The 25,644-nt window shown below is 37.0% G+C and overlaps 1 protein-coding gene across 1 annotated transcript in view; it reads left to right on the top strand.

The window, feature by feature from the left end:
- The window catches only part of ACSS3 (acyl-CoA synthetase short chain family member 3), a 106,441-nt gene that overhangs the window by 44,846 nt on the left and 35,951 nt on the right, over positions 1-25,644 (top strand). Inside the window, exons 3-8 of the mRNA XM_031055606.1 lie at positions 6,097-6,241; positions 11,314-11,502; positions 16,138-16,272; positions 16,566-16,706; positions 18,993-19,073; positions 19,157-19,252. Of these exons, the coding sequence (XP_030911466.1) occupies positions 6,097-6,241; positions 11,314-11,502; positions 16,138-16,272; positions 16,566-16,706; positions 18,993-19,073; positions 19,157-19,252 (787 nt within the window). The remainder of the gene's footprint in view (positions 1-6,096; positions 6,242-11,313; positions 11,503-16,137; positions 16,273-16,565; positions 16,707-18,992; positions 19,074-19,156; positions 19,253-25,644) is intronic.

Raw genomic sequence — 25,644 nt, 5'->3', positions numbered from 1 at the left:
GTCGCGGGACTGCCTGCCTGGGGGCTGCTGATGTGCTGGGCTGGGAGTCGTGTGCTCGCCACAAAACTATCCCAGCATTTGTCTGGGATTGTCGGTGTGCCGTCGCTGTTGGAGGAGACGGCTGTGGAGCTTGAAGAAGTTAAGTGATTACACTTGGTTACAGTTAATGATTGGAAGCAGCATGCATGAGCGTGTTGGGGTGAGGGCACTCTGGCAGGAGTGACATGTGCCTGTGTGTGTCCATGTGTGGCTGTGTGGATGAGTGTGCCTGATGCTCCCCATCCCACCCTTTTTGGGTCTGAATTGGCAATTGGCAAATTCTGAGGCTGCCGTGAACATGGGAAAGCCGGCTTCAAATGCCAGGGAAGTCAAGCATATGAACACACAGGTGTATAAAAACTCTGGCTTTTGGGATTGTTTAATCTCAGATACTGTCTAAGTAGGTTATAATTTAGATGTTGTGGTTATGGTAATGTTTGGCAAAGGCATTGGTGTTTGTAATACATATCTTCATCAGTGAATGATGAACTATCCTAAGAGAGAACATGATATCCTTCTTATAAATTACTAGATAGGATTTTCAATACTTTCTCAAAGGTAATGTTAAAATTTTGTGTGCCTAAGAGGCACCTTTGCTTCTTTTTAAGCAAGTTTACATCATGTTCTTGGGCTTTTTCTCAAGAAGCTGATGCAGAATATAAAAGGCAATGTAAGATAAAGGTCATCTTTGTTTGGTACATCAATGTTCTTTGCCCTTTTTGTAATTCTCTGGTTTGTTTTTGATTAAAGATGTTAATAATTCTAAAAGTAGTTAAAAATATTAATAATTCTCAAATCTGTGCAAATTAAAAGATAAAGAGCCAGTGGAGTGGAGCTGGGTTTCTTATTGGTGTCTGATATCATTGCTTGACACCTCTAGTAGTAAAAATTTATATGTATTCAGCTAAATTATCAGTAACACCCAGCCATGATGGGCTGTGTAACAGGGGATAGATAGGATCCTTGAGACTTTGATCTCAAGGTCATGGCATTATTCAGAAAGTCCAGGTAGGATTGCCTGCATAATTAGGGTCTAGACAAGAGTGTAGAGAACATGTCCTGTGAGGAGCTGCTGAGGGAGCTAGGGCTGTTTAGCCTAGAGAAAAGGAAGCTCAGGGGAGACCTTATTGCTCTCTATAACTATGTCAAAGGAGGTTGTAGCCAGGTGGGGGTCAGCCTCTTCTCCCATGTAACAAGTGATAAGACCTTAAGAGGAATGGCCTCAAGTTGCACCAGGGGAGGTTTAGCTATTAGGAATATTGCATATCAGGAAGAACTTCCTCACTGAAAATGTTCTCAAGCATTAGAACAGGCTGCCCTCGGAAGTGAAGGAGCTACTAAACCTGGAGGTTTTAAAAGTTGTGTAGATGTGGCAGTTATGGACAAGGTGTAGTGGTGGACTTGGCAGTGCGGTGTTTAATGGTTGGACTTGTTGATCTTAAGGTCTTTTCCAACCTAATTGGTTCTGTGATCCTGTCATTAAAGACCGATAAAGCTCATTGACTGCAGCATTCCCAACCAGTATAATGAAATCAGTACAGTGGTTACTTTTGAAGGACTAAGGAATGAGAATATTATACATGCAAATGAACATAGTTTTGCTATCAGATTCTGTCAAACAAGTGTGGTTTGATTGCTGAGCAGGATAAGCTTGTTTGTTTAAAGTAACACAGGCATTTGTAAAGCATTACTTCTCAGGTGGAAGTTATTTCACCTTTTGAGAGGGAAAAATGGATGTTTCATGGTCTTGTCTTCCAAGCTCTTTTCTAGCCTCACTTTCTAACTTGCATCTTTCCTCCTCTGTGGATGGAGAAACCAAAATTATCATGTTAATGTGGGCAAATAGCTGAAGGGAGGTTTTACAGAAGACAGAACTAGACTCTTTTCAGTGATGTCCAATGACAGGACCAGAAGCAATGAGCACAAACTAAAGCAGTCATGTTCCCTTTTTTAATGTGAGAGTGACTGAGCACTGGTCCAGAGCTGGTTGTGGAACCTCCATCCTTGGAGATATTAAAATGTCATCTGGACATGGTCCTGGTCTACTGTCTCCAGGCTGACCTTGTAGAAGCCTAGAAGATAAGTGGGGTGATGTGGTATGTCTCAAAACACCCATAGCCAGAGAGCAGTGGAGCCACCCAAGGATTGTTTGCAATAATACCGAGAAAGAACAGGCTGTGGCTGGAGAAGGGGGCCCTAGAGAGGTAGGGCAGCACTTTTCTGGGATAAATGTCCTCGTTCTAGCTCCTGGAGATAAGCAAAACACAGTACAGGGCAGGAAGAAGGTTGAGAAATGGGCATAGACTCTAGAGGTATCAGGACCACTGAGGACTGCTGAAGCCCTCTGACCCATTTTCAGAAAGGTCTAGAAGAATGGATCGTGCATGCTAACTAATTTGCATAGAAAACAAGAAACTTGTCTATGGAGTGCTACCCCCACAAAGCTCAGGTGCCTGTGTGCCTCAGGTCTCTGGACAGATCACCCAGCTGATGAGCTGGATCAACACTGGGGCCAGGATTCTGGTCATGGAGCAGTTTATCTCCTTTTCTTTCCTTCAAAAGAAAAGAAAGAAAAGTTTTCTTTCTCTCTCCTCCTCTTTATTTCATTTCTGTCTTTTACCTTGCACCCTACCTTTATCCAAATCCCACTGCCATATTCTTATACTAGGGTATCAGAGACTAACTTATACAGATTTCCATACAAAGTGTGTGGAATTCACTTATAAAAACTTTGTAAGTTTTTACAGGCCTACTGACTTTTGTAGTTCTTTTTGACCATGAGCATTTATGAATCTTAAGTTCTGCCTTCCTCTTAAGGGTGGGATGCCACAGACCTGTCTGAGCAGGTGCCCTCCAGATGTCCCTTCCAACCTCAAGCCAGTTTGTGATTCTGTGGTGTCATATAAAGATGCAAGTCTGAGGACTCACCATCAGGCTGTAATTGTTTGTATGCCAGGTACCTGTTGTTCTGTGGATAATAAAAACTTTAAGCAATTCAAATTTGTATAAACAAATGTCTTAATGTGTAACATGCAGTTTTATTTCTTTTTTTAAGTTTGCTTTAAATGACAACAGGCTGTACTTGATAGAGCTTGTACTTTAATGCCTCTGAAATCCCAAATGGTTACCAGCAGTCAGTGTGCTCAGCAGAGTGACAGATGGGCAAGTTCTTTGAATGTAAGAGAGAGACAACATAGAAGAGGGTCTTTCAGAGGACAGGCTGAAGAGAAAACAGACAATGGAACTCATCTGAGAAAGAGGCCAGGTGTCCAAGCAAAAACAAAGCTTGCTGGCTTAACAGGGTAAAAATGGAATTCTGGGTCAGAGGTTTACCTTGGAAGCTGTTTATGGGGACCTGAAAAATAGTATCAGAAAGTTCATGTATGTGTGTCTTGAGTTAGAATTTGTTTCCTCTTTTGGAGACATTTTATTAGATCAATTGGAAATACCAATTTTTTTTTCAATAGCTTTTCTTTTGGTTGGAAAACCTGAGATGTACAGAAGCAGATGCTTTTCATATATTTTCTAGTGTAATCTACTTCTATTGAAGAAGTTGAAGGAGGCTGTTACTCTATTTAGAATGTAGGCATAAGGCAATTCTTCCTCTCTAAATACTGTAAGAGCATGAAAGAAACTTGCAACGTGTCCCAGTGTGTTTTTTTCACTCTCTGCCACTGGAAATACCATTATTATGTCAGTGGAATGCAAAATGATTTCCAGAAGATAAGTGATCAGCGTCACCATCCCCTGACTTGTTTTTTTGAAGCAGTAATCCCAGGTACTGTTCTAAACTACATCAGTGGCTGATACAGCACAAAACATCTGGTTTTGCCTATATGAAAACTAATAAGTGCTATGAAGCATGGTTGCTCAAGAAAAGGATGATGGAATTGAAATTGTTTGATCTAAAAGCCAAAATGGAGACCTGGGTTTTAAACCACATAGAATTTGGCAAAGAAGTTGAAGGAAAAACTTCCTTGAGTTGGCTTTGAACAGGTCAAAACTGTCTTCAACTGCAACATGGGAAACATAGTCTTTAGATGTTAGAGAGAAAAATCTTTTTAATGCTGAAGTTGGTGAAACACTTGAACAGATTATTTTGGAATCTTGTGGAATGCCAGGTTTAAAAGGGTTAAAACAAGTATTTATTTAGGAATGTAGAAACAGTTTTCTCTGTTTCTCTAACATGTGCAGACAGAGGGCAATTTTGCAACATATCTTTTTCCTCTGATGCTAAGACATATGTGCAATATATAATCCCCTTTGAATTTTGGAAGTGTTGCCCAGATTGCTATTCAAATGTTGCTTACACTTTTAAAACTGTGTCAGGGTCAATTTACATAGTAATATCTCAAATTATCTGATATTGTCTAACATTTTATTCAGCTTCTACTCTCATTTAATGTAAAAAAGTGCATGTCTGCCTTTCTGGTCCTGTCAGAACCTTGTTCCTTCTCAACAGGGTAACAAAGCTCTCATCACACCTTCCAGATAGTCTTCGTTTTTGAATAAACCTACAGTTATATCTCTTTCACACACTTGTTTGTGATTGCTAAAAATTCATGTTGATGTCGCCATGTATCTTTAGAAGAACCAAAGCTCTCATGCCTGCTCATGTTTTGACCATTTTAAGTGAATATGCATAGCCCAGGTAATGTCTTCCCTTGTTAATATCATCCTATAGTAATTTGATAGAAAAACCTGAATCTTACACAACCTTTATGACAGTAATATATAGTTTCTCTGTATTGTGTGAAACAATTCCAGATCCTTTTCTGTTCATATTGTTTTCCTTTTAGGGGAAGGGTTTTGTAGACTTCTGTACAGGATGGTTTGTGGCTTTGATGGTCCCTCACTTTCTCCTTATTAATGGCATTGTAAAGGAGTTGCAGTAAGATAACTGCATCCTAAACATCCTAACTGTTTTTAATTTCATAATTGCTGTTTTTAGACAATAAAGATTATCCCATAGCATCTGTGTATGGATATAAAAGTAATATATAAAATATCCTGATTTAGAGCACTCCTTTACTAAACATGAGAAGTGAAGAAGGAAATACTTTTTTTTAACTAGTAGTAGGTTACTTTAGGCCATCTGTTATTTCTAATTACATTATAATAATATGTTACCGCTGTACAGTTGTCCCCATAGAACCTTTTGGAAACTCTCAACTGTGTTTTTTGTAAATTGCTATTTTTGCTTCACAGAATACATGCAGATAGAAAAACAAACAAAAAGGGCATGATTTAGTGTGAACTGTAACTTCTAGGTGCTGTGTCATCTTCCAGTAAATAGAATTGTCTTTGTATCTGGTACCTTCCATATTTTTGTACTTTGAAGATTATGCTGCACTTGAATTTTTTTCTATATGAAATGACTAGAAAAGTGAAACCTAAGTTTGTGAAATGTTTTTTCTTTAATTGGAAGATAAGAGTTCTCTGTAAATGCCTAACTATTGAAGAGGCTATAACTCATATCACTTTACAGAAAATTTTGAATCACTGATGTAAAAGAGTGTTGTCAAATGCATGATAATCATATGATCTTATAACTTGGCATCCCTTTCATTTAGCTACAGATGCTTTGTATGTTTAACTGTTATTGCCAAGAGATGAATAAGACTATTCTGGGTCCTGAACCTGTTCTCTTTGAAAAGGGTATTTGTGTGTGCCAATACGAAGTAGGATAATAGCATGTTTTCATAATGTCAAATTAATTTATGTGAATTTATGCTTTTTCTGTGATACCATACATATAAAATCAGTGTGATTAATTGCAAAGTAAGTTAAACCAAGACCAAGTTTGGCAAATTCTTAGTTAAGTCAGTTAAAATACAGTACTTAAACATCTCTATTTTCACTAATAGTCGTATTTAGCTTGTTGAGTCAATCATGAGGTTACAGAATAAAAAAGAACTTCCTGAAGTGAGTATAATATTTTGAGAGCTATGTTTTAATTGAAATCTCTCATTCCTTAAAAGAAAAACATGAAATGACAAAAAAGAGTTGTTTTAGTTCGGAAGGCTAGCTATTACATACTTCATACATCTTTTGTAGGTTTTTAGGTGGAGAGCTGAATATCTGTTACAACGCTGTAGATCGTCATGTTGAGAACGGACGAGGAGACCAAATTGCCATTATTTATGACAGTCCTGTAACAAATACCAAAGACAGAATAACATATAAGGAACTTTTGGACCAGGTATGTTTCAGAATAACCTTGTTAATGAGAAGGGGCAATAAATATTGCGCAGTAGGTAAATACCAGAGAGGTAGAAATGATCTACCTCACTAGTTTACTTCTTCTGCTGTGCTCTGTTTTGACTTATAAGCTTTACTACCTCTGCCAAACTATACTGCATCCAATAGGTTTTGATGCAGTATTTCCTCTATTTCCTCTTTGTCTTCTGCAGTTTAATAACTTTTTCCCCTGGTTGGTTAAATTTTTAAGTTGTCTGTATTTGATTTCATTTTCTTTTCCCCTAACAGATCTTAATTAAAAGGTTAATCATAGCATTAGTTAAGTCTCTTGACAGTTGCTGTGATGAGCAAAGGTAAAGTTCCATAGAAATGAAATGTGTGCCTTGGCTGTTGCTACACATAACGGAGTGTAAGCCTAAATGAAATTTAACTGGGGGAACTCCAAAGAAAGCTGCATCACCGGTCCCTGTGTAGGCTGGCATGAGGGTGCTTCGGTCTGGAAGGTGTGAGGATTTTGACTTCCCTTTTGGCTGAGGTAGCTTACTCCTGATGAGGTTGTGAACATCCAGTTCTGCATCAGCCCATTCAGGTTTACTCTGTGCCTCACCATGGTTTGTTGCCACCACGAGTGTTTGCAGTCTGCCCCGTTGAAAGTTCTTGGCTCTCAGGGCTGTCTGCTGGAGGTTTGCCCTCATGCTGCTACTCTTGTTTAGCTGTCTTTTTTCGTCCAGTTACAAGTAGCAGTTGAACTTAAAATTGAGTACAAAGAAATGTTGGAGTTGGACTTGTATTCTTCCTTAATGTGTTTCAATGTGCAAGGTGGATTACTTTGAATGTAACACACTCAGTGTACTTAAGATATGCATGTAGTGTCTGGAGTAATGTAAGCTTGTGGTTTAAAATGTGAAATGAGGTCAGAATACAGTAATTCCGTTAGTGAGAGATTTATTCCACTGTTGCAAGAAAAGAGAAGTCATACAGCTACAAAGAAATGATAAACCTGTTATGCATTCTACCTTTTAAGGAAAATATAGAAAACATTTACTCCTTACCAGTGTTCTATTTATTTGGACACAAGTCCATAAAACAGCATGGCATGTGGTATGCTGGAGCTGGAACAACTAGCTTTGGTGTTTTAAGGAGTCAGAAGACTTTGAAAGGATCCAGCTCCTTATCTAATCTTTTTTACACTAATATATAAAAATAAAATTAAAATTTTATATACACAATTTTTGAGTCTTTTGCGTTCAATAATTATGGTATGTACACATTATGTATGCACATAGATGTGTATACATGAAATCAATCTATGTATACATTGCATATAATACTTGTTTAACTTTAATGCAGAAATACAACATTTTAATGTAAGTTATATTAAGTGAACTTGCTTGGTAGAAATTTCCTCTGAAAAGAACTTGAAAAGTAGCCTTTTTTCTGCTTTTTAAGCTTGATATTATATTAAGTCTCCCAACTTTATGTCTCTTTAAGTGTATTAATAGTCTTAAGACATGGCAAATTTGTGCAAAGTGAGAAAATTTTGCTAGTTGACATACACATCCTTTCATCTACATTTCTTCTTATAGAGCATTGCAAAACCAAGTGGAAGAACTGGTTTATGTTTTCTGGGGTATGTAGCAGAAGTTCACTCAGAAGTTCCTCATAATCTTGCTGGAGGCTGAGTCCTATCTAAATACTATTTCTGAATTCTCTACAGTTTGCTCTTAATGAAAAGCAAATAAATGTGAAAGGCAATATTTGATACTAATAGCTTGTCTGTTGGAGCTTTCTGGTCCACTTTAGTACAGTAAGTTTAATTTGGTTTATCTGCTAGCTACCAGACTCCTGAAAACAAAAGTAACAAAGAGAGAGATCTGCTAAAAATGGGAGGGACGTAGGCTGTAGTATTTTTTTCATGGATCTTATAGGTCTAGGAGAGTTTAGCTTGCATTGATGGATTCTATGCTTGTGTGTCCCAGTCACTGTTCAACCCAGGAAGGTTTGGAATTCCTCTTTTGAGCATTTTGAATGGGATTTCTGGTTTTGCATCTTTTAAGATGAATTCTTTTGGCATGGACCAAAACTGCTTTTGGTAACTGCTGGAAGTTCAGAACTGAATGACTTAGAAACCTTAGCTGCTAATACAGCTGTAGTATTTGATTGCTAGGTAAAAGTAAAACTGTGCTCACTGGGTCCATGCCTTTGATAGAAATGCAATTTATGCTCTGGTCTTCCAAGCTGAAAGCCTGCTTGAGTTTCTTATTATATCACTTGGTCTGTAGTGATTTTACTACTGGAATGTCAAATATATTAAAGTGAGTGAGCAGTCTTAAACTTGAAGAAAAGTGGAGAAATAGCATGTTAGTTTTTGAGTGATAAAGTACAATGCACTGTATTAATATAAATCATAAATGACAACACATTGTAACAAAGTGGAAGGTTTCATGACTTTTAACAGTTTGATGAAATGTCAGTACACTTCCACCTTCCCTTTTTTCTTTTAGAAAGAGTGATTGCTTGGCTGTTTCAGGGCTCCCACATCAATCTGAAGGGCAATGTAAACCTGCTTTACACTGTTCCCCTGTCTTCCAAATAGTTGCAGATAGAGACAGTGTTTTATTGTACAGTCCCAATGTTCCCTGTCTGTCAGAAGGATGAAGGAAAGGGCACAAGCAAAATCATAGACAATTATGTATTATATTGGATTGTTGTCTTCAGTGGCATTACAGTCTTTAGGGTGGGGAAATCAGGTGCAGACAAGTGATTACTGGGTTTGCAGAGGTGACATGTAGTTCCTGTCTGCAGTATGTTGTACACACATTCTGCTCTAAATGCAATTTAGCTATGATTGATTTCAATAAAGATTATGTAAGTACATGCAGATCTCTTTGCTGTCTCCCTCCTATACCCAGGAACCAGTTGTATGGCTTGTTTACAGGCATTGGGAGTCTTCTATTTAAAAATTACTAATTATGATCATTAAAGAATGTCTTTTTCCTTTAGCAGGCAAATATTGCCTTTTTCATAATTATTAATAATAATTTATGAAATAATGATAATGAATAATAATAATAATAACAATAATAATAATAATAATAATACTTGTCCATTGTGTTTATTTATTGCCCACACTTACAGTGACTATAAAAATACTCATTAAATGTTATTTTCATTGCCTCTGGCCTTTTTGTCAACACTCTGCTTGAGAGTCACAAGCAGAGAAGATAATGATTAGCTTTTTTGTTTCTTTGTGAGAGGGTGATGTGTTCGAAGATTTTAATGTTTTCACACTAGGAATTACAGAAAAGTAATTTACCTTTGGAAGTAGAATTGTTATCTTTATTTACAATTACTTTCACTAATTATACTTAGAAATGACTGTAAATGCTGGGGGTATGGCAATAAATTCTAGCTTTTTACATGTCCAGTCTTTGGTTTTTGTTGAGTTTTGATAGTTTATATGAGTTTTATATTAATTTATTAATAAGTCTAGCATTAAATATATTTTCTTTTGAAAATCAGTAATATTTAAGATATCTGTTCCATACAAATCGTATAGATACCTAAGTTTGTGTGAGTTTTCAGCTTGGTGTGGTGATGACTTTACCTTACAAACATGTTCTTTCTTGTGGTTGAAAATAACAGCACAGATTTATGCAATGCTTACAGAAAATGGAACTTACGCAGTATCTTCTGATGCAAGAGTGCCTTCTTGGGGCTTCTTTCTTTCCATTTTCTTAAATCCTCGGGGAGAATGTAGAAATGTGTTGTTTGATTGTGGATGAGCTGCGAATTTAATGCAAAGACAGAGCAGATGCTGCTGGAGCTTCTGGATGTTACTGTCTCAGGTTACTGAAATTCTGAACATGTATTTCCACTGAAGAGAGAAACAGTGAGGTTGGGGGTGGATATATAAGAGCAAGATGGGAGCAGAGGTGCAGGAAATAATGTCATAAGGCAGAGAGGTACAACAGTAGAAAAGAGCACTTAAAGCTAGTAGTGGGCCTTTGATATGCACAGAGTGATCCATGATGCTTGGGTAAGTATATCACCATAGCTGATTTAGTATTGGTTATTTTTAGATGTCCTTACTGCATACAAAGCAGTTTATGTCCTTTTCAATATATTTATGAGGATTCTAGGACTGAATGTAGTGGCTCTTTAAAAAGAGAAAACTCAAATTTTTAAATACTATAAAAGAAAGCATTTATTTCAGAAGATGCCACATTGCCGTGCCACAACAAGGAGGTTGGGACAACTTCACAGCGCTTGTCACAGGTCCCCATGCTCACTATAATCCAACTTACTATGTGGTAAATACTAATGAAATATTCAGTACTACTTTTGTGACCAAATATTGTGTACTGTCAAAATAATAAATATTTTCTCATGGTGTTACAGAGGCATTGCTGCTGACCAGTCTGTTGCATTTCGTGAGTTCCAGTCCTTTGCTGTTGTACATAGTCTTTCTTAGGTTTTTGCATAGCAAAAAGGAAAATCTGACAATGAGAGCAAGAATTGATTTTAAACCTAGATATTTAAACCTAGATAACATTCTGAATTTGTGTTTCCCTTTGGTTCAGAGTATAAGGTCTCTTGTCTCAGATTGAGAAGTTTATGACACTGCAGTAAAGAAAAATACTACAACACACTGATTTGTGTTTCAAAGTTAGCTAGTTAGGACAGAACTTACATTATGAAATGACCTCTTTATATTCATTCTTAAGAGCTAAAATTGAGAAATATAAACTGTTACCTGAATAAAAGAATTACTGGTAGACTCTCATTTAAAAATTTGTTACACGTTGCTATTGATTTTTTGTGGCTATACTGACTACAATAATTGGTCTCCTTCCATTTTTATTTTACAAAAGAAAAATATATTGGTAGTTTTTTTGCAAGAAAGAAATTGTCCTAAATTTACTGAACCTTGATTACATCACATCAGCTTTCTTTATCTTACTGGCTTGTCTCTTTGATGTCATGCATCTGTTGACTGTATGAAGGTTTTTTTTTTAATGGAGCAGCAGCAGATCTGGAAGAACTTTAAATCTGAGTGTTTTGTCAATACAGGTCTCCAAGTTAGCTGATGTCATGATCAAACATGGTGTGAAGAAAGGAGATCGTGTGGTCATCTACATGCCCATGATTCCACAGACAGTGTACTGTATGCTGGCTTGTGCAAGGATAGGAGCCATCCACAGCCTGATTTTTGGTGGATTTGCATCTAAAGAGCTTTCAGTTCGCATTGATCATGCAAAGGTAATAACCTGTTTGAAGCAACAAACACCATTGCATTAGTTATTCCTATTAGTCAATGTCAAAAACCTGTTCTTTGGATTTTTTCCCAGATTTTTTCTCTTTGTGTGGCACACTGTTTGTTTATAATACCTATTGTTGCAATATGAGCAAAGTACTATGTCTGTGCTGAGTTGATACTTGTACAGCAGACACCAAGTGAGCAATTTTGACCCCTTCTACAAAAGCGGGAGTTTAACACAATGTTGTTTGCACAGTGTGTACTTCTCGTGTTTGTCAATGTTTTTCTGCTAAGCATTTCCTTAATATTGGCTTTTGATTCAGCATTTTCATCAAGTGTATGAGGAAAAATTCTGCCAACCCTAAGTGATTTCACTGGCTTGTCTGATGTCTAGGCATATTAGGTAGTTCATTTTTTCAGCTATGTTATGATTTATGCAAACAATTTATTGTTTGCATTCAAACACTCCAAACCTTATATTGCTTGCTCGCTCCCCCCTCTCCCTCTTCCTCCCTGTGGTGGGATGAAGAGGAAAATTGGAGGCCTAAAAGGTAAAGATCAGGTTGAGGTAAGAACAATGTGCTAGAAACAGCAATGAAATAAATGAACAGTAACAGCAACAATATTCATAGCAGAGTGTACAGGAGAGGCAAATGATTCACGCCATGCTGAACCCACACTACCCTACCACACCCTCCAGAAAGGAGCCATCCCTCTTGACAGATAAGGAAAAAGTTGCCCTAAATAAGTGACTGTGCTGATAATTAATAGAGATGAATGCTTTAAAGGCTCCTGTGTTTGGCATAGGTTGAGCTTGTTTATAAAGTGTTATGATGTCTGTGTTACTGAAATGAAAATAGAAGTTGACTATTCTTAGTACCTTATATAGGCATATTAGTAGCTTGTGTATGCATTAGTTTCAAACCAGCTAACAATGGAATGGCCTGTTCTTGTTTTCCACTAGTGAACAAGGTAAAGTCTTTTGTCACCTTGATCAGTCACCTGAAGCATTCAGACTCTCTGTCGTAGCTGTCTTATCATTGAATAATGTTGCTTAGATGTATAAACCAGGATAGGATTTTGTGTAGGGTTCAACTCTCCAGGATTTGTGGAACTTTTATGTAGATTTCTGTATGCAGAAGTGCTTTTTAGATGACTGAAGTTTCAGTTTAATAAATATCTGTAAATAGAGAGTTGAATGCATTTCCCCTCTCTCCTAGATGCTTTAACAAAGATGTTAATAAAATGGCCAAAATGGTTTGTTGAAATGATGAAAAAAGGCTAACAACAGCTCTCTAGTTTTCCCTTTCTTCCCACTTACCCATTTTTCTAACAAGCTATAAAATAATGTATAAGAAAAAATTATAAGCTTTAAAAATGGAGGTTGCTACAAATACAAATTATCTAGCATGTTTACTTTTAGAGTATTTTGTAATTGTTGACTAATTAATCCCAATGGTTTTTCCTCAGGGGATAAAAGGGAGAGAGCACAATATTCATAATCCTTGCTTTGTGCATTAAAATGAAAAGAGAGGAAGTTAAAATTTTCTACCCAAGGTCACATAGCAACTCTTTTGAAGAGTTAGCTATATAATTATTTCCTGCAAACCATGAACTAAGTCCTCATTTACATTGCCTTTTGGTTTCTTTAGAAGGCAGTATTATGGATGATTTTTGGTCCATCTGATGTGTAATTAAAATGTGAGTAAGGGAGGCATATCCTCAGTCTAAGTTTCAAAACATGCCCCAATTTTCAGCGTGATAAAGCTTTCATGGTAAGTGAATTGCACACTCTTGAGGCTGCCTGTAAGTACTTGTAATAGACAATAAAAATGCTGAATAAATAAAGCAGTTACACAATAACCTAACCTTTTTATTAGGCTTTTATGTGAATTGGTTTAGATGCTGCAGTACAGGACCTGATATTGGTAAAATTAATTAGAAAGTGTTAAAGATGTGCAGTGGAAAGCTGGCTGTAAGATGCTCTTGTAGAAGAAAGATCAAACTTCATATTCTGTTGGAAAGTCTGAGTGAAAGAAATAACAAGCACTTTCTGGTGACTATGAAAAGGTACACTTGGCCAACTTAGCTTAATTTATCTTGAATTTTAAATAGGTCTGGGAATGCTGCAAAGTCCTGCAGCTGGTAATTTCTACTTGTGTCAGGTGTTGGCCGTTACAGGCATTCTGCAGTGTATTGTGATGAAGTGATACAGAGCATGAAAACACAATTTTTTGTCATCTTTCCTTTTACTTGAGTCTGGGAATATATAGTTTGTAATGTTAAAGCAGTAGGTAGGTTCATACAGTCATGGAACAGTTGGAAGGGACCTTTAAAGGTCATCTAGTCTTACTTCCCTGCAATGAGCAGGGCATGCTCAGATAGATCAGGTTGCTCAGAGCCCTGTCAAACCTGACATTGAATGTTCCCAGGGGTGGAGCATGTATCATCTCTTTGAGCAACCTGTGCCAGTATTTCACCAACCTCATTGCAAAAAATGTCATCCTTTATCTAGTTTAAATATACCCTCTTATAGTTTAATACCGTTACCTCTTTGTCTCATTGCAGCAGACATTGCTTATGTCCAATTTTTCATCCACCAGTATCCCAAGTCCTTCTTGGCAGGGCTACTCTCAATCCCTTCATTCCCAGACTGCATTGATTTTTGGAGGGCTTGGCCTGGCACAGGTGCAGGACCTTGCACTTCTGCCCTGTTGAAACTCATTAAGTTGTCATGGGCCTGCTCCTTGAGCTTGTCCGTGTCCTTCTGGATGACATCCCCTCCTTCAGGAGTGTCAGTTGCATCACTTGAGGAATATTAGAGAGTATAGAAGAATTTGTAGAAGGAGTCTTTACAACAGAATAAAAATGTTGGTCTTGTACCAACATCTTTTACTATTGGCCCTTACTTTATCTCATTTCTACTTAATAACATTGCTTTTTTTTTCTATAGCTCACTATCTATGTAATTTCTTCTCCAGCAGACCCTTGAACTCTTGCTGTTTTTTCTTCAAACTTGTTATGCGTCTATCTAATCTTAACATATATGACTACATGGAGCCACAGAAGAGGTGGGAAATGGGTGTATAAAAGCAATATGGGAGCAGAGGTGCAGGAGAAATAATATCATTAGGCAGAGAGAAGAAAAGAACAGTTAAAACCAGTAGTGGACCTTTGATTTGCCTGGAGTGATCCATGATGCTTCTTCACTTTGGTAGTACATCACCTTAGCTACTTTAGTATGGCTTCGTTTTAGATGTCCTTCTACATACAAGGCAGTTGGTGAGCACAGGTGGGATCATCTACAAATTACTATAAAGCTAGTGATAACGAAAGTCTTTCATCTTAACACTTGAATAGGACTGTGTATCTTTTATTTATTATAGCCTGACTTCAGGGTGGCCTCCCAGTGAATTTGCAGCTTAACTGCATTGTATTGTATCACCTTCTATTAAATCGGTGCATTCCAAAAAGGAAAATCAATGAATGCTGAAATTTTAAAGCTCATCCAGAATCTTTATATTGAATACATGCCAATTAGGGATCTTTCCTGAATGACAGATTTGGACAGGAAACATTATTGCGGAAGAAAACTATTTAATCTGTGCTTTCTCTGCTGAATTTAATTTCTCCTTAACTGTCACACTGTGGTTTATGCCTACTTAATGGGATTTATGCTAATGCATACAATTAGTAAACTAGCTTGATCAAACTGAGCGCCATATGATAAATACATTTCTAAAACTTCAAAACAACAGAGATTGAAGGCTCATTCTTTTCCAAGTAAAATATGTTCTCACACATAGTTTCTTTGGTGCTACCTTTTCTCTCCTTATTATTATTATTTTGTAACAAAAAATAAAAATACCAAGCTTTGGACTGAAGTTGAAATAGCTTCTATGCAGATTTCTTCACTTAGGCAGTTTTACATAAAAGCTGTGGTTAATTTATTGAAAAATATGTGAAATCTACATTTGTAAGCAGATATCAGTCTAAAAAGCCCCAGATCTATACAAATCTGTTTTTTTGTAATTTTACACCCTCAGTCCTTCAACCATCTCTTGAAAAACTCTAGCCTTACTTCCCTCATGTGCTTTATGACTTTTGCTTATTCTCTTCCTGTGTTTCTAGTTTCCTGCCATCTCTTGTTTGCCTTGTTTTCCCTCTTTCTTCTCCTTTCTGTCCTGTGACTTTCATTGCAGGCTGTGAAACAGCCAGCAAAGTTCTTCAGCTGGTATTGAAATGTGAAATTGGAAGCATTAGGTAGAATGCAAAACAGTACAGCTAACTGTTGACATCACTGCACCACTCTTCCTTAGTGGAGGAGCTGAGATGGACAGGGGTTTCTCTCTGTGTTCATTAATATTTATGCAACTAATAAGAAGTTAATACTGTTGATTTTTTACTCAAATGTGTTTGAAAACAGTGAAGTGTCAGAAGGTATTAATGTTCTTCCAAAAAAAACAGACGCATAGACAGCAAGATCACACAAGCTTGATTTACTCTAGAAAACTGATGTAACCCCTGTGTCTAATTATGTAAAGATAAATTGTATATGTTGAATTTAATAAAAAATATTATTAGGTTACATATCTAAAGTACATTGCAAATGTACACATTAACTCTTCCTTTTTCAGCCCAAACTTATTGTAACAGCAAGTTTTGGAGTAGAACCGAAAAGGAAAGTGGAATACATATCTCTCCTAAAAGCAGCACTGGCACGGGTACAGAGCAAACCTGATAAAGTTCTCGTTTACCAGCGACCTAATTTGGTGGGTGTACAATTGTACTACCTTCATGTTAACCTTCACTTATTTGTGTAGTGCATGTGCCTTTACTCTTTTACAAGAAATATTTTACTGTATCTATTGTAGTTTGTTTTTTAATTTTAAGGGCAAGCATTATATTAATAATATTTAAATGCAAAATAGAAGTACTGCAGTAGAGAGATTACAGAAAATTTAATAGTACTGTATAAAAATTTGAATAGTAACAGTTTTTTGAATGAATTCCATTTATTCCATGTGGTTTTCTTTTGGCAATTTTCTTATTTTTCAATGGGCAGGGCCATGTTCCTCTTACCAAAGGTCGTGATCTCGACTGGGAGGAAGAGCTTGCAAAAGCCCAGTGTTCAAAATGTGTCTCTGTTCCCTCAGACCATCCACTTTATATTCTGTATACATCTGGAACAACAGGTTTGCCCAAGGTAAAGGACTATCAGTAGTCTAAGTGTCTGTGACCAACTATTTGCAGTTCCCCGTGAAAAAATATTTAATTGAAAAGGTTAAAAATGTTTGCCAGGGCACAATGTTGTAAATTATATGCGTTCTACAAATGGTTTAATCTCATTTATTCACATTTCACTATTTTAAAGGCAGTGTCTAGGTATAAATAATGTTTTTAAGTTTAAATAGTAGTAATATAAAGATAAGATGCATTTTCTTCAATTATTTGTACAAAATAAACTTTTGAGGATAGCAGAATGTCTTATTCAGTACTATCTTCTGTGTTTTAACTTTCTTAGATCAGCATCATATAGTTACTTAACGACAAGACCAGTTAATACATCACTTGTGTGATTGCATTTATTGCTGACTAATCTTGTTCATTATTTATATATTAGCTAATTTTCTTGTAGATAAGATATGCTGAGTGACATTACAGATTAAATGAAATAAAGCGTGTTCTGAACGCTTCTGTTGCTGCACAGTTCTGAGTACATAATAACCTGAAAATAGAAGTTTAGATTAAGTGAAAATTAACAAAGGGTATTCTTTGAAAATGTTTGTTTTGAATGTAAATTAGTTTTAACAATGTATTTTTAAAGGACTGTATTTTAAAAGTTAGCTCACTGACTGTTTGCCTGGTACTTAAAATGCTCTTTTACAATGTGGAAGACAAGCTGAATATAATTTTCTGGCAATAGTCTTGCCACCACTGATTCAGACAGTATCACACATCCTGGAGAGAACAATTATACTGCTATAAAATTATTTAATGCCATTGCCTAAGTTGCCTAAAGTTCAGACATCTCAGCAAAACATCAGCTTTGCTGAGAAAAATGTCTTCTGCTCTTACCTTCAATGTGGGCCCTTGAAAGCAACATATATATCCTAAATCATACAGTTGTATTGTCAAAGAAACCAAGATCCTTTGTCGCAACAGATATTTTCCTTGACTGGATATCAATAGAGTATCTCAGAGGTAATAGGTCTCAGAAGTTTACTTCACTGTGTTGTCTCTGCAGAGAAAAATAAAGATACCTTGAATCAGTCACCCTTACAAGAGAGAGATTTTCAACTAACAGTAAGCTACAATAAGTAACTCTCAGTGAATAAAATAACTTTTAAATTTATTTAAATAACTTAATTTAAATGTTTATGCAGGTAAAACTACATGAATTTTTTTTTAGGATTTGTTATGACCATCCTAAAAAACTTTTGTTGATCTCAGAACAGAGGCTAAGTTAGAAACTGAGTTGAACAAAGGCAATCTCCTGTCTGAAATTGGTGAAGTGTTTGTAAACCATTCTCTGCCTTAGCAATCTCCATTTTAATGAGTTAATGTATCTCTGCAGTCCCTCATGTCTTGGAGGAGCCTGAAAGTGCCTATTTCATTCTATTAAGTAAATCAAGAGAATGTACCATGCCTAGCACAGACAGCTGCATTGTAATGTCTGCACACTGCACATTTGTTTGGTCCAGTGGGTTTCATCTGAGTTTTAGTTCAGGACACCAGGATGTAGTTTACTTAATTCTTTCTTCTACCAATAATGTACTAGAAGGTGATGGAATATATATTGACCATACTAATATTGCAAAATACATATAAAAGTTTCCTGCTAATGATGTTCCAGAGCTGGTTTTTGGTTTACCAAGGGGCATGATGCTGTTGATGACCTCTCATTCTAATTTTCAGCTCCCTCTTTTAGCTCAAGACTGGGGTGGTATTCATTTAGCATTCATGCGTGCTGGATAGTAAACTTTCAAGAATATACTCTGATATCTTTAAAAAGAGTCAGGGCAAGAAGGGACGTTTCAGGGAGTAATTCACCCCAGTTTTTTTCAGGGATCATCTACTTTGCAGGTGTGAAGATGATATAGATAAAGTAGGCAATGAGTTTAAAATATGCCTAGCATTGGGATGGTACAGTTTAAGTGAGGTAAATACTTAAACTCTTATTTTTTGTCAGTATGTATTGACTTAGTATTTGTATATCCAACTTTTATGAGAGAATTTTAGCTTTCTTAGTTATCTTCTGAATGTTTGTTTTATTGTATGTTTGGTTTTAGTTTTCCAAAATTACTTCTTTAGTGGAGGTGCTCATATGTTCTTGTTGGAATAGATCCTTTTCTTGAGTAAGAAGTATTGAAGTTGGACAACTTTAATTCCATTGCTGCTAAATCCTTAGCATTTAATTGAACACAGCAATATGATTGTATCCTTCAAGTCTTGATCTTAAATACTTAAATACTCAAATTTTCTCATTTAGGGTGTTGTGAGACCAACTGGTGGCTATGCAGTTATGCTGAACTGGACCATGTCAGCTGTATATGGCCTCAAACCTGGTGAGGTAATTCTATTTAAATGTCATGTAAATGTCTTCTAATGCCTTTTATTAGTCCTAACTATAATTTTATTTATATTTCATTTTAGGTATGGTGGGCAGCTTCTGATTTAGGCTGGGTTGTTGGTCATTCCTACATTTGCTATGGACCTCTCCTTCATGGTAATACTACAATTTTGTATGAGGTATGATTCAGTCTAAAAAACCTTCCTTGGAAATGGCAGCACCTCCTTCTACTGATGATCCAGATGATCCTGCTTATGCCTGTCTATTCTTCATGCCACAGATATTTAAATCGTGTGTGTATCTTCAGCATTTATACTCTCCCACCTATTTACAGTAATTTTTAAAGAAAACTTACTTCAGTGTCCTTCAAACTTGTCTCCATTTGTGTGAAGGGTGATGGTTAGTGGCGTAAGGAACCCTGAAACAACAGAACTAGAAATGACAGATGGTGGAGTGTACTTGTGTTATTGATTAAACTACCTTTATTTTGGAATTAGGAGAGGGTTTTGTGTTTTGCATGTCTTGTGATGAAAAATACTTACTGGATCTTAGTTGGATGCAATTGAGAGCTGTATGCTTGGAACCAGAACTTGTAATGAGAGTCATCTCTTCTTTTGTCTCTACCACTCAAGAAAATTGAATCCAAGACACAGATGGCATTTGGGACTTAGTCCTTCTCTTCAGGGGATGAAAACTAGTGGAGGGGGAGAGGAGACTGGTCCAAGTAGAGTAGCCTGGGGCATCCTTACTTTGCTGCTCGAAAAAGTAATCATACTGCCTTACATTGTTATTTTTACAGAATTTATTGCTGATTGTTCTGAATAATAAAGAGCAAAAACTTCACACAGTAGTAGAAATGCGTATTGTAGACTTAAATATTGTATTAGCTTGAGTATTAATTACTATAGTCTAAGTAATGTTTAAATGCCTAATAGATGTTAATTAGATTCTTCGTTCTAAGGGGATTAGCTCAGCACTACCACAGTAGTTAAGCAGAAGAGGAAAGCGGTGGAAGAAAATTGGCAAGTGCTTGCAGATAATAAAAAGACTTCGTTAGCTTTATAGTGACTGCTTTTGAACACTGACAGTGTGCTAGGCCACATGAAAATTGTTGCATGAATTGTCAGAAGAGAATCACTGCAATGAAGAGGTTTTCATTCTTGCAGGCATAGAGTAAGCCAAGAAGGAAGTGAAATAAGGAGTCCTTCAGCATTTTCTGTTGCATAGTCATCTTACAGTGAAGTTGTATCTCCATGTTAATGCATGGGAATCAACGTAATTATTGTAATTGTAAAGGTACCTCTGAATTTAAACTGTTGTAAAAAAAAGGAGTAAAAATCTTACTTTTTTAACAGTGAACATAAAGAAAAATTAGAGTTAGTATCAGGTTGATGTACATATCTGCTTCATGATTATTTGCTCTTGGTGAGATCATTGTTAAAAAGAAATTGTACATTTCCCATTTTTCTTCTCCAAGATGCCACTAATCAAGGCTTCAGACAGTGTTCATGACATAAGTGTCATCTTTTTGAGGGTTAATAATGGGAAGAAAAGGAACGTGTCTGTACACACAGGAATAAAAGTAATATTTATAAAGAGAATAGTGCATAAGTTTTCCTCTGCTCAGAAGACTGTATTAATAATAAATATTCTGAAATTTTTAGTCAAGTCTCCTAGATGGTTGCCTAATTATGTGTCTTGTGTTAGGGAGTATCACTGTTTAGCCATGGGGGAAGAATATTACATTCCTTTTGCCTGTGAACAACAACTATTGAATGTAAAGTGTGCTTACTTCATACCCTCACTACTTCAAGTGTTTTGTTTATTTTTAAATTACTTGGGTGACAACTTGTCCTTTAAAAAATTACTATGGAAATTATGCTTTTAGTTTTCACTTGCTGTTACACCATTTTCAAGAATGCAAAAGTGGTGATGAATTCTTTTGAATACAAAAGCAAGTGTATTTTTTGTTTTGGTTTGTTTGGTTTAAATAATCTGTCCTGTGTTGTTTTTCTCCAAAACAACAGCAACAAATAAGCCACCTGAAGTCTCACAGCCCACTCTGGGTTGCTCTTGCTAATAGGGTTTCAAGCTGTAAGCAACAGGGCAGTATTAAGAGACAGTCTAGTTACTATTTGTGGTCCTGTGATATCAAGGAAGAGGCAGCATTGTAGTTCCAGTGTTTGGGATTTTGAACTAGGGTAAGGAGGAGGATGCCCACACTTGTCAAGAACTTAAGGACTTCATTTAAGTGGTCTAGGTCAGAGGAGGACCTACTGTCCCACACAGAGCTGTAGCATCTTGTGTGCCTGGAGTTTCTCACAAGGCTTTCTGGAGTCCCGTAGTTGCAGCAGATTGGCAGGATACATAAAAGCAACAGGTTTGAAACTGCTCTTCTTTGGCACAGTTCTTGGAGATATCCAGCTTTTCCTGCTGTTTTTGTAAGCCAGTATCATCAGCTTACAAAGCAAACACTGTCTCTGAAGTCTGGCAGGGATCACTCTGCCATCATCCATACTGATTGTGGAGCAAATTCAGTAGGACATGTTGTCTCAAGTCTTCAGTGGAACTTTGGCAGCAGGGTCACTATCAGAATGCCTCTGTGAGCATATTCTTTTGAATCCTGATGCGTCGGGATTTTGTGTGTGCTTTGGCATCAGCAGGTTTTAGTGGCATGCACTACATTTTCTATACAGAGAGAATTTCCTCATAATTTTGGATTTAGTGGTAATTGAAGAACCCATTGTTCTTAAGGGTCAGGCAGAAAGGGAATCAATGCACTCTTAGTCCTGCACTGTTGGACATTTTATTATAGCTCTTCTTCTGTGTCTCTTCCCTCAAGTAATCTATGCTGGTGGCTTCTCACTTTCTCCATACAAGAACTTTCCTATTCCCTTGGTAATTCTTGGTGTCTATGAATCTTTTTTGATAATCATGTATGAAATCATAAATCATCAGCAGATTGTCTCAGGATGTCTGCTCAACTGTTTGACATCTCATAAATTGCATGCTAAATCTAAGTGCTTCCAGAAAGATTTTCCTGTCTGTCTGTCTCAGTCTCTTGGTAGGTCTTTTCTGTGGGAATCTTCCTAGTTTGTACAAGAAGTACCTGTTCTTGCTTTTCTCTTTTAAGTTAGGTGAGACAGATAACTCTCTTTCTGACTGCCCTGGTGCTGTTTACTGTGCTCTCATTTCCTGTCAACCATAGATATTATTGCCAGTAACTTTTAAAAATCAATTTTTATCTCCAGTATTGATGCAAATACTGGTCTCAAACTGATCCCTGCAGAAATTCAGTGGAAGTATCTCATTTGCTCAGTCCCTAGTTGACTCAGCAGTCTGTCAGCATATTCTGAATTCAATTACCCTGTGGTTTACTGTTTATATTCCTAACTTTTAAAAATAAAAATTGCGTTAATAGTTGCATTAATAAGCCTTCATGGAATATGGTAGTACTTCTTAAAATTTTTGTATAATAAATGATTACTCTCTCTGGCAATTTTATTTGTAGGTTTTGAGCTCTGAAATTAATTTGCAATGTCTCAGATATGTGTTACAATCTGATTATAAGGGAGATTAATTAAGGTGCAAACAAGACCATATGCCAAAGTCAATAGCATGGATTTTATTTATCAGTAAATGTGAGGTCGAGAGAGAGATAGAAAGAAATCTAAAAAAGAGGAGGGGGGAAAGAAAGGGAGACAGATTAGGGGAAAGTTAGTTACCACCCCTGTGGATCCAGGGCATCCTGTTCATCCTCTTCTTCTGGTCTTCTCTGTGGTGGGTGGCCCATGAAACATAGAATTCAATGGGTATTAATATACATTGTATATATATAGTTGTACATACATATATACATTGTAATATACATTGTACATACACCTACGTGGGAATACCCAAGCACCTCCCCTTTGAGGGAGTTTTACACTGTCTTATGCAGCAGAATCTGAATCTGTTGCAAAACTTTGAATCACTTGGAGTCCTATGGTATAAGGTCTGAGGAATGAGCCTAGGGACCTTTGGGGATCTCTGATGGTTTATGACCCCTTCTAAGACATGAGTTGCCTCTCACGTGGTTGTCCCCTTGTGGTGAGTGTGACACCTCTATCCTGTGTGGACCAGAGGTTTTGCCATCATACACCCAAAAACTCACCTCCCCCCTCTTGGATGCATTCTTCTTTCCCAGCCCTGTTCATTTCTCCTTAGACCTGAGGTAGTTGGACAGTAGTGCCACCTTTATCTTATCTCAAGTTCCCTTAGGTGGCTTAACTCACAGTCAGAATTCCCATGAGGAGGCATATTTGGAGGGATGAACTTTGGTTGCAGATGAGCCTCTTTGCACACTTTGCTACAGTGGGCAAAGTCCTTCAGTGATCTTAAAAATGTTTGAGCCATTAACCTTTTCAGTCTCACACATTATGTCCATTTTTGTTGATGCATTTGCTAAACTCTGAACAGCTTCCAAGACCACTTGGGAAGTGTTTCTGCAGAATCTGTAAGAATATTTTATACCTGTGCCAGATTTTTTTTTTCCCCTAAATGAATATCTTATTCTCTGTGTTATATTTCCCTTCAGCTGTCAGGTGAATTTTCTCTTCTTTCTACTGTCTGTGTTTTATTTGGTTTTCTCCTGTATCTGGTAACTTGAAACCTAAACTGCTTTAGCTTACCTGTGACATAAATATCCACCTGTCAGAGTCCTGCATGTTTACCCAAGCACTCCTGAAGATTTAACAGTTTGTGTAGAAGATGCTGTCAGGCTCAGGCTTGCTGGAAGTTTGAGGCACAGGCATGTCTGTGACATAGCTCAGACAGAGATCAGGTGTGAAGCAGGATCTGGGTGTGCTCAGGACCACATAGCCCTTTTATGGGCTCTGGATACTTACATTTGGTTAAAAGTAACAGCCGACTTTATTACTGTCTGACTAACCAAGTTCACCTTGCTCCACAGCTAGGTGTTTTGGTGTCCAAGATGATTGATACTAATTCAAGTTCATAATTACTTAATGAGAAGCTTGTGGCAATTTGGTGTTTTTCAGAGTCTGAGGCTGTTTGTTTAGCACTAGTGATGTGGGCTTGAACTCTAAAGCAGGTGCCTACAGATCTGCAGGTGTAGTGAATATTACAGGGAGAGAGTGTCAACTTGAACAGGCTCATGAACAAATACTGATGAATACATGAAAGTTGTGATGAAGTGATGTGCTAGGGAGATGTTTCAAGACAACCTGGTAAAAGATTTTTCTTTGGGTACTGTGTGTTATCTGACAGGAAAAAGGACATAACTCACTTTTTAAGCAAGCATCATTTTGCATTTCTTTTTAGTAATTAAGGATAGACTAATTACAGAAAGAGGGCTTTTGGTTTTGATTATATTACTCTTCTACTTGGGCTGGAAATTTATTTTCTCTCCATTTGTTTCTTACTGCCTGCTTAAACCTTTTTAAAAATGGCTTTTCAATTGTGCATTCTGTTTTGTCTTATTTTTAAAATCTTTTGTGGTGCTCCTCTTTTTGAGAACGCCTCTCACCAAGTGCAGTATCTCACCATAAAGCTGCAAAACCACTGGTACATATCCAGCCTTAGCTGTCCTGTGTTCTTTGAATCTGATTAATAGTTCACCAGTGCTCTTGCCAGTGTTCAGGCTCAGCCGGATGCAGTAGGAAAGGGATGCTTGCTCTACCAAAGTTCATCTTCTAAGCATGGCCTTTCCAGTGAAAAGGTTATGGTGATACCTGTGGAGCTGAAACTCATTCTACATTAATTTCACCTTCTAATTTCAGAATATGTATGGAGCAGTTCATGCACTGTGGTAATTACACTTACAGTGAGATTGTGACTATATGATTCTGTGCTGACTGCTTATCATATTTTCAACACCACAAGAAAGTATTCTTGATTATTTTTTATTAGGATTACTTTCCATTGAACAATTTGTCATAAACAATTACTTCTGTTTACAATTCTCTTGACTATGCCCCTTGACTAAGCTCAAGAAAACCCCAACCCCAAAACCAGACCACAGTCTGGTAGCACACTAAAACAGAATAGGGGCCCTTGAGGATCTCTCCAGGCTACATGTGGGGTAGCATGGTTCCAAAAAGTCAGTTGTAAGCAGCTAAGTGGAAATCTTTCCAGATTTGAGAAAAATTTCTAGGTAAGAAAAAGCTATCTGTGCATGGGAATATAGCTGCAGTGCCACTGTGTCCAGAGACTCCTTGTTCAGAGGGAGTGTGGGTGTTTTCTAAACTGCATCTCAGGGTAGATATAGACATGACTCTCTCTGCTGCCAGAGCAATAACATATCTTTGTCTCTGTCTTTTCATTTGCATGTCCATTTGTCCTAATTTTCTAAGTAGTAACTACTATGTGCTGTGTTCACATGTGTAAGGCATGATTCCCATGAATTTATTTCTACAAGTGAATACATTCACAGTATTATTATTTTTAACAAAGCTTCCTTTGAAGTCTTACTTGAAATTACCTCTGTTGCTGTGCTACCACTACTGTTACGTGCTCAAGACTTGAACTGTCAAGGAATTATGAGGTATTTTTATCCTGTGACATTTTAAAT

Source organism: Geospiza fortis, unplaced genomic scaffold, assembly GCF_000277835.1.
Source record: "Geospiza fortis unplaced genomic scaffold, GeoFor_1.0 scaffold166, whole genome shotgun sequence".
In the NCBI taxonomy this organism is placed as follows: domain Eukaryota; kingdom Metazoa; phylum Chordata; class Aves; order Passeriformes; family Thraupidae; genus Geospiza; species Geospiza fortis.
Note: the sequence above shows the minus strand (reverse complement) of the source record. Positions and strands in the feature narration are given on the sequence as shown.